At 50.0% G+C, this 12,500-nt stretch overlaps 1 protein-coding gene across 2 annotated transcripts in view; it reads right to left on the reverse strand.

Annotated features, from left to right (window-relative positions):
- The window catches only part of bcas3 (BCAS3 microtubule associated cell migration factor), a 423,177-nt gene that overhangs the window by 368,570 nt on the left and 42,107 nt on the right, over positions 1-12,500 (reverse strand). For both annotated transcript variants that reach the window (XM_063204868.1, XM_063204867.1), the window contains exons 10-12: positions 12,144-12,220; positions 10,797-10,880; positions 6,390-6,560 (exon numbers count right to left, since the gene is read on the reverse strand). In XM_063204868.1, coding sequence (XP_063060938.1) covers positions 6,390-6,560; positions 10,797-10,880; positions 12,144-12,220 — 332 coding nt within the window. The remainder of the gene's footprint in view (positions 1-6,389; positions 6,561-10,796; positions 10,881-12,143; positions 12,221-12,500) is intronic.

A 12,500-nucleotide genomic window follows, 5' to 3' on the forward strand; every position in this document is an offset into this window, starting at 1 on the left:
GCCTCACGCTTTAAAAAGAGCAGCAATATGGATCTGTAACTCATCCCTTTATGTGCTGCTGTGGCAGGAAACAACACAGAGAGGGACGGAGAGAGAGAGAGAGAAATGGATGGAGGGAGGGAGGAAAGAGAAGAGGTAGAAAGGGAAGGATAGGGTGGGAAAGAGAGAGGGAGGAAGAAGGAGAGAGAGTGTATGTGTGTGTGTGTGTGTCTGTGACAGGGCAGTAATATAGTGGAAGAGAATGATCGAGCCAATGAAAGACACACACACAGAGCTCAGTGAGAGAGGGTGATGGAGAAGCAGACAGGGCAACAACAGAGTGAGAGAAAAGATGGAAAGAGAGAGAGGGGAGAATATAGAGATAAGACTGAATAATGAGACAGAATGGAAAAAGGGAAAGCGAGATAGAGGATGAGAGGAGAGCAGAGGAGAGGAGAGAAGAAGAGATGAGAGGAGAAGAGAGGAGACAGACAGAGAGGAAGAAAGGCAGAAGGGAGCAACAGCCTTTAAGGGAGGATTCTCTGGTCAGTGGCCCTTTGCGTTGCGCTGCGTTCTGGTCATGAAAGGGATCGTAACGAGGGCCAGACATGAGGGCTCGCGGGCCGAACAGTGATAAATCTACAGGAGTGTTGCATTAAGGACCAAACTTGCTTTTAATAGAATCCAGTCCAAACAAAAAACAGCCTCGGCGCTCAGAAACATTTTAACTCCAGCTCTCTCTCCCTCTCTATCCCGCCCCTTTCCCTTCAAGAAGAAGAGGAAGAAGAAGAAGATGAGGGGGGGAAAGGAGGAAAGGACGGGAAAAAAATGTCCTGGTGACACAAACCAGACCCCTTTTATTAAGGCTAAACACAGACAATGTTGTTCTGTAACGGAATCCTGTACTGGGGGCTTTGAAAATGAATTAGTGGATAGAGGGTGTGTTTTTGTGTGGATGCATTTTTAATGTGAGTGTTTGGGGATGTTTTTGTGGAGAAAAGGGAGAAAGACAGACCATGTGTACGAGAAACCTCTGAAAAAGTAAGCCTATTACACAAGGCCTGGTGTTGGTAAGGCAATGGCCGTGGGGAGTGTGTGTGTGTGTGTGTGTGTGTGTGTGTGTGTGTGTGTGTGTGTGTGTGTGTGTGTGTGTGTGTGTGTGTGTGTGTGTGTGTGTGTGTGTGTGTGTGTGTGTGTGTGTGTGTGTGTGTGTGTGTGTGTGTGTGTGTGTGTGTGTGTGTGTGTGTGTTGCTGGTTCTCTGTGACAGCTCCTCCATGGGAAAAAGAAGGAAAGGTGGCCTGTTTCTGCGGCAATGGCAGGCCTGGTAGGGGCAAGAGCAGTGCCAAAACAGCAGGGCTGAATAAACAGAGCAGTAGGAAGGCAGACCAGGCTGGCACTGTGGGACAACCGCCTTCCCTACATCCCCTGCCACCCCTCTACTCCTCTACCCCTCCCTCCACTCCACTACTCCTCTACCCCTCCCTCCACTCCACTCCACTACTCCTCTCTCCATCCCCTGCCACCCCTCTACTCCTCTACCCCTCCCTCCCCTCCACTACTCCTCTCTCCATCCCCTGCCACCCCTCTACTCCTCTACCCCTCCCTCCCCTCCACTACTCCTCTCTCCATCCCCTGCCACCCCTCTACTCCTCTACCCCTCCCTCCACCCCTCTACTCCTCTCTCCATCCCCTGCCACCCCTCTACTCCTCTACCCCCTCCCTCCCTTCCACTACTCCTCTCTCCATCCCCTGCCACCCCTCTACTCCTCTACCCCTCCCTCCCCTCCACTACTCCTCTCTCCATCCCCTGCCACCCCTCTACTCCTCTACCCCTCCCTTCACTCCACCACTCATCCCCTCCTACCCCTCTACTCTTCTCTCCATCCCTCCACTCCTCTCTCCATGCCTGCTACCCTTGTACTCCTCTCCATCCCCTCCACCCCTCTACCACTGTCCCTACCTCTATGCCCCACCCCATCCTTCCTAACCCTCTTCCCCCTGTCCGTCCATCCCTCCACCACTCTGCCCCCTCCATCCATCCATTCATCCCCCTCTCTCGCTACCTCTCCACCGCTAGCCCAGCTGCTGCTGCTGCTCCCACTCATTCACTCACTACCTCCCTCCCTCACTCCCAGGGCCCAGGCTGAGAAGAGCCAAGCAGAGCAGAGCGGAGGGTGGTGGAGTGGCCCCTGCCTGGGCTGAATAGAGAGGAGCCGAGCGGAGGGTGGTGGAGCAGACCCCAGCCTGATGCAGAGCAGACCTGCTGGCTGGCCAGAGGCGGCGGAGACACAATGGCTTTCACAGCAGCCCCAACAGAGGTGGCACACACAGGCTTACCCAGCCTCGCCTCGCCCTGCCCAGCAGAGTCCTGCCCGTGCTCAACACCGACACAAACCAGGCCTCCAGCCTGGCAGGACCACCGGTGCGCAGGGCAGCAGAGGCCAAGGAGGGAGGATGGCGGTGGGCGGTGGAGAAAGCTGGCGTTGGGTGGAGAGGGGTGGTTGGTGGAATAGGTGCATGGCAGCGTGTGGAGGTAGACGCGAGATGGGAAGGGCAGAGTGTGGAGGTGGGTGTAAGTTGGGGGTGGTGGGCGGCTGGCGTAGGAAGCAAGGGCGCCGGGCAGGCATGCAGCTGAAACAGGGCAGTGCCCAGGGAAAGGCCTTGGCCGTCTTGTGAGGTTTTGGTGCAGGCGTGTGTACAGAACAGTACAGAGGACTTCCTTTAGAGAGAGCTTTTCCAAGGTGCTAAGCCACCGGTGAACGAGGGTGGTACGGGATTTTATTTTTGCTTTTTTAACACGAAGGAAAGCAGTGAAGAGGAGGAGGAGAAGGTTTGAAAAAAAGTGCGGTAAAGGGCCGCTAAGGAACTGGTGTGCGTAAGCAGAATGAATCACACCTCTGTCGGCCTCCGTGATGTGTGGGCTCACCAACCACCACGAGCACTCCAGAGGCACGCAGACACCCACAGAAACCAGCAGCCCTGTTTGCTAACGTCACACCGGGAGGGATGGTGGAGAGATGGAGGATGGAGGAGCAAGGACGGGGTTGGGGGGTTGGTGGGAGGTGGCAAAGACAGAAAATAAAACAGATGGAAGAACTGATCAAAACAAGGGCAGATCACACCTCCGATCGGGTGAAATTTTGCCCTTTTTAAACAAAATCAGACAATGTGAGGGGTGAGTAGAGACGGAAGAACTGATCAAGGCGAGAGAAGACGAGGAAAAAAATATCCAATTGGGTCTAATTTAACGTTTTTTAGTTTTTTACCAAAATTGGACAAAATCATCCTAATATGTGAGAATGGCAAGTGTTCAAATGAGCCTGTAATGCTGACACACAATGCAGACCCCAGCGCTGTAGGGACGAACACCTGGTAGCAGTTTCCAGTTGCCCAGAGAGCACCATTAGAGTGCACTGTATCATTCTCTGGCACTCTCGGCCTCCCGATATCTAAACACATCGTCATGTCCTGGCGTTTTGATGGTCCTCAGGTTCTCCTGAGTGAGATAAATAGCCACCAGACTCTTACCTCCTCTGACCTGCGCTGCCTCTCAACACTGCACTCGTGGCCCTTTCTTACTTTGAAACACACACTCGCTACCTCCTCTCCACACATGTACCTTCACATGCTGCCGCACACAAAAACGCATGCAGGCTTGCACACCATCTGTCTCTCTCACACTCTCACGCACACGCACACACACACACACACACACACAGACACAGACACAGACACAGACACAGACACACACACACACACACACACACACACACACACACACACACACACACACACACACACTTTCTCTTTCGCGTGCATAAACACACTCTCTCGCTCTCTCACACACACTCACGCATAGCCATCTCCCTCCCTGACGCCTCACTGTTTGCAGTGGACACGCTCCATTTTTAGGATGCAATTAAATATTATGGCCGGCCTTAAATCACCGTGTCAGACGACATCCTCACGCAGGAAAAAGGGCACGAAAATTTCCATTTAGCGGCATGGCGCGCACCGGACGGGGCACGGGAATGGGGATGATTGCACACAATTCCAATTTTCCAACAGTGTTAATTCCCCCCATGTCAAGCCTCCAGGCCCTGGCCACAGGAAAGCCTTATCCAAACACAAGGATAACGCTGAAAATTCGATACTGGAATTACTACGAGGGCCTGAGCCAGACTGGCATGCTGGTTACAGGAGAGGTTCGCTCTACAGTACAGCAGGACACTGTTTTGGGGATAGATTTATGGAGCTACAGCTAAATAATTCTTCAGGAGCATGGGGTGACTCAGGGATATGGGGTGGTTTAGCACCAACTGAGAGCCATGGGTTGGTTGGTGGGGGAGAACTGGGGAATATGAGTTAGGGTGTGGGGATCGCAGGGGCATGGGGAGGTTCTGGTACAACTGACCACTGAACCAACACCTTCCAGCTTTCATAATTCTTTAAATGCATGAGATATTTAATATGCCACTGTGCCATATAACCTTTCCAATGATTATAGTCACATGTACAGTAGGGATGTTAACCGGTAGCCGTTTAACCAATAGTCCCAAGGATCAACGGTAGCCGGTTAAAAAAAACAAAAACAGTTAACCGCCTCGCCCCCCCAGCTACACTACGCACACACGTTATTGGTGTTGTAGGCGGAGCGATATGATCACTCAATAGACTATCCAAAAATGATAAATGTGAGCATGAGCCGTCCCATGGTGGAATTTCTTAAAGGGACACTGTGCAGGAAATGGTCAAAAAGGTACTGCAACTATGCTGCTTATTGAAATTGGGCAGCCTATTGCCAAATTTGTTCTTTACATGAAAGTTTACTAAGTATTAAACGAATATTTTCTAGCATGGTCCAAGTACAGTCATTTTTGCAGCTAAAAATGGCTATTTTTGGGGAAAAAAAAATGGCGGACCATGGAGAAGATCCCCCTTTTTATGTATGAAAAGTGCAATTTTTCCAGTCATAATGAAAACTTAGAATTTGATGCTGGTGGTAAGTATTCATGAAAAATCTAACATTAGTGAATGGGCAGAATGATTTCTGGAAATAAACAACAAAAAATCTCACACAGTGTCCCTTTAAGCACAACCACAGCACAGAGTGTGGTTCGGAAAACAAACAGACGCGCGACAGGACAGGGTATCATAAATGGCAGTTATAGAATTTTCGATAGCCGGTTAACCACCGGTTAATGAGGCTCAGTAGCCGGTTATCGCAGGCCTGCTAACCCTCCACTGACTAACACATATTTTGTGACAAACACTAGGCGTGTTCAGGCTGACTGAGAACCGTGCTGGTGCCCGTTTCCATTAGTCTCCAGCAACTGTGATGACAATGTGGACGTCAGCAGGTTCATCTGGGTAATACGCAGTCACGTGCGGAAAAGTTCAGAGCCAGGTATGAACGCGAGTGGTTTGCAGGTAAGCATTTAAGTTCTGAATGTAACTGGTGCGGGCATGGTCGACCTGAAAACAGTAACAGAGGAGCATGGGGTGCTGGAATGGCAACTCAGGCGCATGGGGTGATTGATGGGGGGCAAGACATGATGCTTCAATGTCATTGTACACACGTACAGTCCGTTTTGCACTTTATGTGTCTCATGGGATTATATGTAAAAACAAAGCCATTTGAACCTATTGGGGGAAGGACTCCCGTTATCCGTGCAGGTCAAATAGCAAGCAACAACCCTTTATCAGACTCTTAGATGATACCTTTGTCTGGATCCTATGTAGATTGTTCTCACCTCCTCTATTCTCTTCCACAGTGTATCTTTCGCTGCCTCTGTCTTCCTGTCCGGCTCCGACTCTGTCCCTGCTCTGTCTCTCTATAAATACATGCATAGCCTCTCCTGTCATTTGCTTTTCTCTCCTGTCATTTACCGCTATGAAAAAGAGATGCCATAATAACTGACTTTCACTAGCATTTAGCAGCTATAATGGTTGACTTGAGTGACATGGAGACGTTTGTTTTCTTAAGACTTTACAATAGGCGTAGTAGCCGCCATATAGCGGCCATTAACATGTAAGAGTCATGGTGGCCTAGTGCAGTTAAACAGAGGCGTTCATTTGTTGTTGTTATACACAGGCATACAGTAGTCATTAGTCATTAGCATGTATTATACATGCTAGTCAACTTGAGTGAAGCTATAGAGGTGTTGTGGAGACAGTAGGCAACACTGTTCTATGTTTCCAAATATTTAATGGCACAACGTTTTGGATGCTCAGACTGACAGTCCAAAATGCTGTGCCATTAATTATTTATTTATGAGCATGGTCAGTGTTGCAACCTTTTACTATTTCCTTAAAGTTATTTTGTTCTGTCCAGCACCTGTGTCACTGATGTGCGCGTATCCTCTGCTTTTCAGGTGTAGTGTACTAACTCTATTGAGTGGAGCTTTACCTGTCCCTCTCCAACTGTCTGCAGGTCGATGATGGTGATGACTCCGGGTACGTGGGGGCTGCGGCGGACGGCACTGTGGGGGGATCCCTCCTCGTCCGCTGTAACCGCGGGCAACGTACCCGCGAGCTGGGTCACCACCTTACCCACCATCGTCAGACCCGTCTTTAGAGTCTAGAACAGAGAACAAGGGAAGAAGGCATTTTAGAAATGGCATATCTTTGCATATTTAATATCAACAATATTAAAAACAGAATTAAGTCCACACTTTAAAATCCACACTATTGTATTGTTTTAGACAAAGAGGGCGTTCTTGTGTTGCGTAGAGGAAAAACACAACACAAATATTCATATTCTTATTAGCATTTGTGGAAAGATATTTGTCCACTGCATTAGATTACAACTTGACTTATCCTGACTTGATAAGGAATGGATGCCAGAAAAAGAAAATGCCAAAATGTTTGAACAGTAATGAAAGTATAGGCATCAAGGGTGCAATACTATGGAAACTATAAAGACGACAACAATGGAAAGCAATCAGGAACAGAACTCATGAACTCTACATGATGCAAAGGAATATTTTCTTCATACTTTTATGATCACTTTGATGCATCGATTCTCTGCATAAGTTATCACACAGTGTGTGCACATGCATAATCATACGAGAGAGTGCTCATGTGTTTGGTTCCAAAAGCAACAAAAGCTGCACTTATTGTACTCTCTAGGTAACGAGATCAATTTCATTCACATTCTGTTTTCATCTCCTTCTCTGAAATTTGTCTCCTACTTGTCTCTACTAACCAATATATGGAATTACGTTAGCTGTCCATGACTCCCCAGCAGTACTTCCACGACCCCCCTGCTCTAGACTTTGTGTTTTATACCTCCTTACTTGCCCTCCATTTGCCTTTATCTATCCCTTACATTCTCCATTCGCTCACTATGGAGAGCGGTTTGAGAACTGTGCAAAGGTGATCTTGCTGGAGAGTCAGTAGGTAGTACAGTAGTATCAGCAGCATGAGAGCAATCTCACCTCCACCATCCACACCCCCCAACCCCCTTCCCATACCCCTCACCCTCTCCAGCCGCAGAGTCTGCCACCAAACCCAGTGCGCGTGTTTTGCTGGCGAGGCAGGAGGTACGGTCGTCTCAGTAGCACTACATCTATTGCACCTTGCAACTCTCCCCACCACCACCTTATCCTACCTCCTTACCACATCCCTCCCCTCCCCCGACCCCCCTCACCAGCCCCAGTGTCTGCCACCAGGACGCCCCTGTGTGTGTGTGCGGATCAATGGCCACTGTTTGGATTAGCACTAAAAACTCCAACTGCAGTGATTAGAAAACACATTAGTGCTGATCAATTAGGAGGCAAACGCTTCTCTTAATAATTGATGGGGCCAGGGGCAATTTACACACACACATACACACACACACACACACACACACACACACACACACACACACAAACACACACACACACACACACACACACACACACACACAAACACACACACACACACACAGTGAGAGGCAGTCTGTTAGTGGGGGCCCGCCTTGTCAGAGAGTGCTCCGTGGGGCCCAACAAAGGCAGGCGCCACGCTGTATCGACACAGCTGCCTGGCCTGAATGCCTGATTAAGCTCTCCAGGGTCCACACGCACAGTCAGGCAGGCACACAAACACGCACACATACACACCCACACACACACACATTAAGACGCAAGAACACACACACACACACATGGGTGTTTATACAGTATATGGATGCACACACAAGACACATAGGCTGGCAGACAGGCAAATACACACTCACGCACATGCTCTCTCTCACACTCACACTCACACACACACACACACACACACACACACACACACACACACACACACACACACACACACACACACACACACAGGATAAGAAAGGGCGCACAGCTTACTCCATTAAGTGAAGACACGGAAGAGACCCCACTTAAGCCGTGCTATCCATTTACTACAGGCAGGCCAGCCGACAGGCAGCCAGGCATAGAGGCCAGCCGGCATAGGAGAGGAGAAGGAGAGCACAAGAGAGAAAGAAAGGAGAGGAGAAGAGAGAGGCTGCTGTACGTGTGTGAGACGCCCTCATCTACAGACAATCACCACCACCCTTTTTTTTCTGCCAACCCCATCATCATACATACACACACAAACACATGCACACATGCACACACGCGCACACACACACACACACACACACACACACACACACACACACACACACACACACACACACACACACACACACACACACACACACACACACACACACACACACACACACACAAGCACGTACACACACAAGCACGTACACACACTCACACACACACAGGTGCGCACACACACGTGCGCACGAACAAGACACACACAAAGACAAAGACATATACATACACACACACACACACACACACACACACACACACACACACACACACACACACACACACACACACACACACACACACACACACACACACACCAGTGTGATTGCTCCCGCCGCGACAGACAAGAGAACGGTGCCGCCAGCCCACTCAGTCCAGCCGCATCCTAATCCTCTCTCGCACTCTCCTTCTTCACCTCCTCCATCCCTCCATCTCATCCCTCCCTCCCTCCCTCTCCTTCCTTGCCATCTCTCTCTCTCTCTCTCTCTCTCTGTCAGTCCTCCTCTAATTCCCTCCTTCTGTCTCCTTCTCCTCGGTCTGAAGTGCGTGTGTTCAGGCAGCGAAGAAGAATTCAATTTTTAAAGAGCAACTGCTGACCTCCACGCTCACACCCACCCCCACAACCCCCCGAAAAGTCTTTCGTCATTATTGGGTTACACTGAGGATGCAGCAGCTGAGAGATGCCCTCCCACCCTACATATCCACCAGCACCCCCATCCCGAGCCTCAAAGCTACACCCACCCAACCCCTCAGATCCACCACCACCCACCCGCCACTTCCACCCTGGCCGGGCTGGCCCCTCTCCCCTGCCCAGTCCCTCTGGACAAGCAGTGCTCTCAGCCAGCCGCTGGAGTGGGGTGGTGGGTGATGGGGGGGGCGCCCCTTGTGTCATGGCCCGAGCATATTGTTATAAATTACGGCACTGGCTGCAGACGAGCCGTCTGCGTATCGGGACTTTTTAACCTCATTTCCCACTCCCTATCCCTTCCCCTCCTCCTCCTCCTCCCCTCTCTTCTCCTTCCCTCTCTTCATGTCCTCCTCCTCCTCCTCCTCAACCCTCTTCCTCCTTTGCTAACCTTTGGCGTGTTTCTTTTGATGTATGCCGCCATTAAAGGCTAATGGGCCTTCTCTCACGTAAGCCGTTAGAGCTCATTAGGAAGTGATAGGGCGGCCAGGGGATACAGATACAGATGTGGCGCACTGTAAATCAATACAGCCACCTCAGGGAGAGGAGTGGAGAGGAGAGGAGAGGAGAGGAGAGGAGAGGAGAGGAGAGGAGAGGAGAGGAGAGGAGAGGAGAGGAGAGTAACAGTGAAAAGAACAGTGAAAAGGAGAAGAGAGCCATACAGTGGAAGTGTGAAAAGAGAGGAGGAGAGAAGAGGATGGGGAAAAGAAGAGGAGGAGAAAAGCCTGATACCATATGAGTGTGCAGGAGAGAACATATACTGGTAAAAAATAAATCAGGAGAGGAGAGGAGAGGAGAGGAGAGGAGAGGAGAGGAGAGGAGAGGAGAGGAGAGGAGAGGAGAGGAGAGGAGAGGAGAGGAGAGGAGAGGAGAGGAGAGGAGCAGGATGGATTAGATGCCCAAGGGAGGTGTTTTCAGGGCTGGGGGGCTGGGTCGGCCCTTAGGCCTCTGAAAGCATCTGGAGGAGAGAGGGAGGGAGGGAAGGAGGAAGAGGAGGTGGTGATGGATGTGGGAGGTAGGGGGTGAGTTCGGCAAAGGGACGTGTCGTTACCGTACATGCTGGGATGACCTCACCCGAAGGCGCGGGAAATGGACCAGGAAAAAAAGAGGAAGTGGAAAGTTCTGCGGTGGCGCTGGCTGCAGCTTTCCTAATTTGTGAGTGTGTGTGTGTGTGTGTGTGTGTGTGTGTGTGTGTGTGTGTGTGTGTGTGTGTGTGTGTGTGTGTGTGTGTGTGTGTGTGTGTGTGTGTGTGTGTGTGTGTGCGAGCGCATGCGAGTGTGTGCAAGCATGTGTGTGTGTGCATGCGTGCAAGTGGGTGTGTGACACGCTTGTGTTTGTATGTCTATGTTTGCCTGTGTGGATGTGTACATGTCCCTTGCCTTTGCGTGTGTGTGTGTGTGTGTGTGTGTGTGTGTGTGTGTGTGTGTGTGTGTGTGTGTGTGTGTGTGTGTGTGTGTGTGTGTGTGTGTGTGTGTGTGTGTGTGTGTGTTTATGCGTGGTGGTGTGTGTGTGGTATGTGTTAACTTACTTTGGCAGCGCTGATGACAGTAGCGGTGTAGGACTGGGCATTGTCCCCACAGGCTCCACCACGCGACTGGTGACACCGGATCAACTGCACACAGGGGGAAAGAAATGAGACGGGGGGACAAATCACAAGATTATCATTTCCTCTCATTCATTACCTCCTCGTCACACAAGCAGATACACACACACACAAAGGCACACACGCACGCACAAGCACACCCCGAGTGTCCCGTGTGTGTTCAAGGCAGCCGTGGCCTGGTGGTTAAGGAGATGGGTTTCAGATCAAAGGATTGCAGGTTCGTAGCCCACCTTTCCACTCCCACCACAATCCATGGATGAGGTGCCCTTGAGCAAGGCATCTAACCCCTCACTGCTCCAGGGACTGTAACCAATACCCTGTAAAATACTGTAAGTCGGTTTCATGGGCGTCAGCTAAGTGTAATATAATGTAATATAATGTAATATTATGTTCTGTCTAAGGCAAGTTGTCCATCTGGTACAATGGTGTGGAGGTGGAGACTCCTCTCTCTCCTCAGACTCCTCAAACAGACCTCCTTCCCATGGTTTGAATATGTCTCTGGAGGTTTGCAGATAAACAACACACCATTAGGCCCAGCCTCACCTCAATCAATCCATCCATCATCTACTACAGAAACATACAGTGCAGTGGCCAGCCTGAACCCACTCCACCCAAATCAGAGACATTCTATTTGGGGCTAAGAAAATGTCTGCCCACATCCCCCTTATTCATCCTTATTTACCCGCCCACCATCATTATGGCCGTTCAGACGCCCTGTCCCATCTGTCCATTATCCCACTGGAGTGCTCTGCCTCCATCGCAGCACAGTCACTCCATGTTCTCCCCTCAATTAAACCCACCCACTCCTGCAGACCAGCTCCCCAAAAAATTACATTTTTCTAACTCTGTGTTCTGCTGCACTCATCTGCTGCACTCTTGCCAAGAGTTTCTAGCTAATTCGTTCTGATGGATATGTTTAGCCAGCAATACTATGTGCTTATTTTTGACAAAGGGTAATGGGATTGCCATAAATGTTGTTAAAAAATAATAAATTGATCAAATAAAAGAGTAAAGATTGTCCATTTATGAATGTTTGAGGATAAATGGGTTTGGCGGATGGGTGAGTGGGAGGACCCCATCTGGACTCTTTTGTACTGTACCGTAATACAATGTGTGTAATACAGTAATACAATACAGTGTGTGTGTGTGTGTGTGTGTGTGTGTGTGTGTGTGTGTGTGTGTGTGTGTGTGTGTGTGTGTGTGTGTGTGTGTGTGTGTGTGTGTGTGTGTGTGTGTGTGTGTGTGTGTGTCCTCGAGACCTGATGCCCTTACCTTGTTCTCCGCATAGGCCAGCCATCTCTCCCCCAACGCAATAGGGTTCAGATTAGGTCCAGGACAGGGGTAGCAGCCTGCAGAAGAAGAAAAAACATGGACAAATTATTATCTGAAATGGCTATTTCCACTCAACAAAACAGAGAACACACACACAGAGACATGCTCAGACACACACGCATACAGACAGAGAGACCAACACACACGCACGCACGAACTGCATTGTCCGAAACGTAAATGCAGTGTCTCCATTCATTTCCTGGTCCTCGTCTGAGCTAAGCGGGCACAGTTGGCCACTCTCAGAGCGTATCGCTGCTGGGCCTGATGCGTGTAAAGAGAAACCGTTTTAGACACTTG

The sequence above is a fragment of the Engraulis encrasicolus genome, chromosome 8 (genome assembly GCF_034702125.1).
Source record: "Engraulis encrasicolus isolate BLACKSEA-1 chromosome 8, IST_EnEncr_1.0, whole genome shotgun sequence".
NCBI lineage: Eukaryota > Metazoa > Chordata > Actinopteri > Clupeiformes > Engraulidae > Engraulis > Engraulis encrasicolus.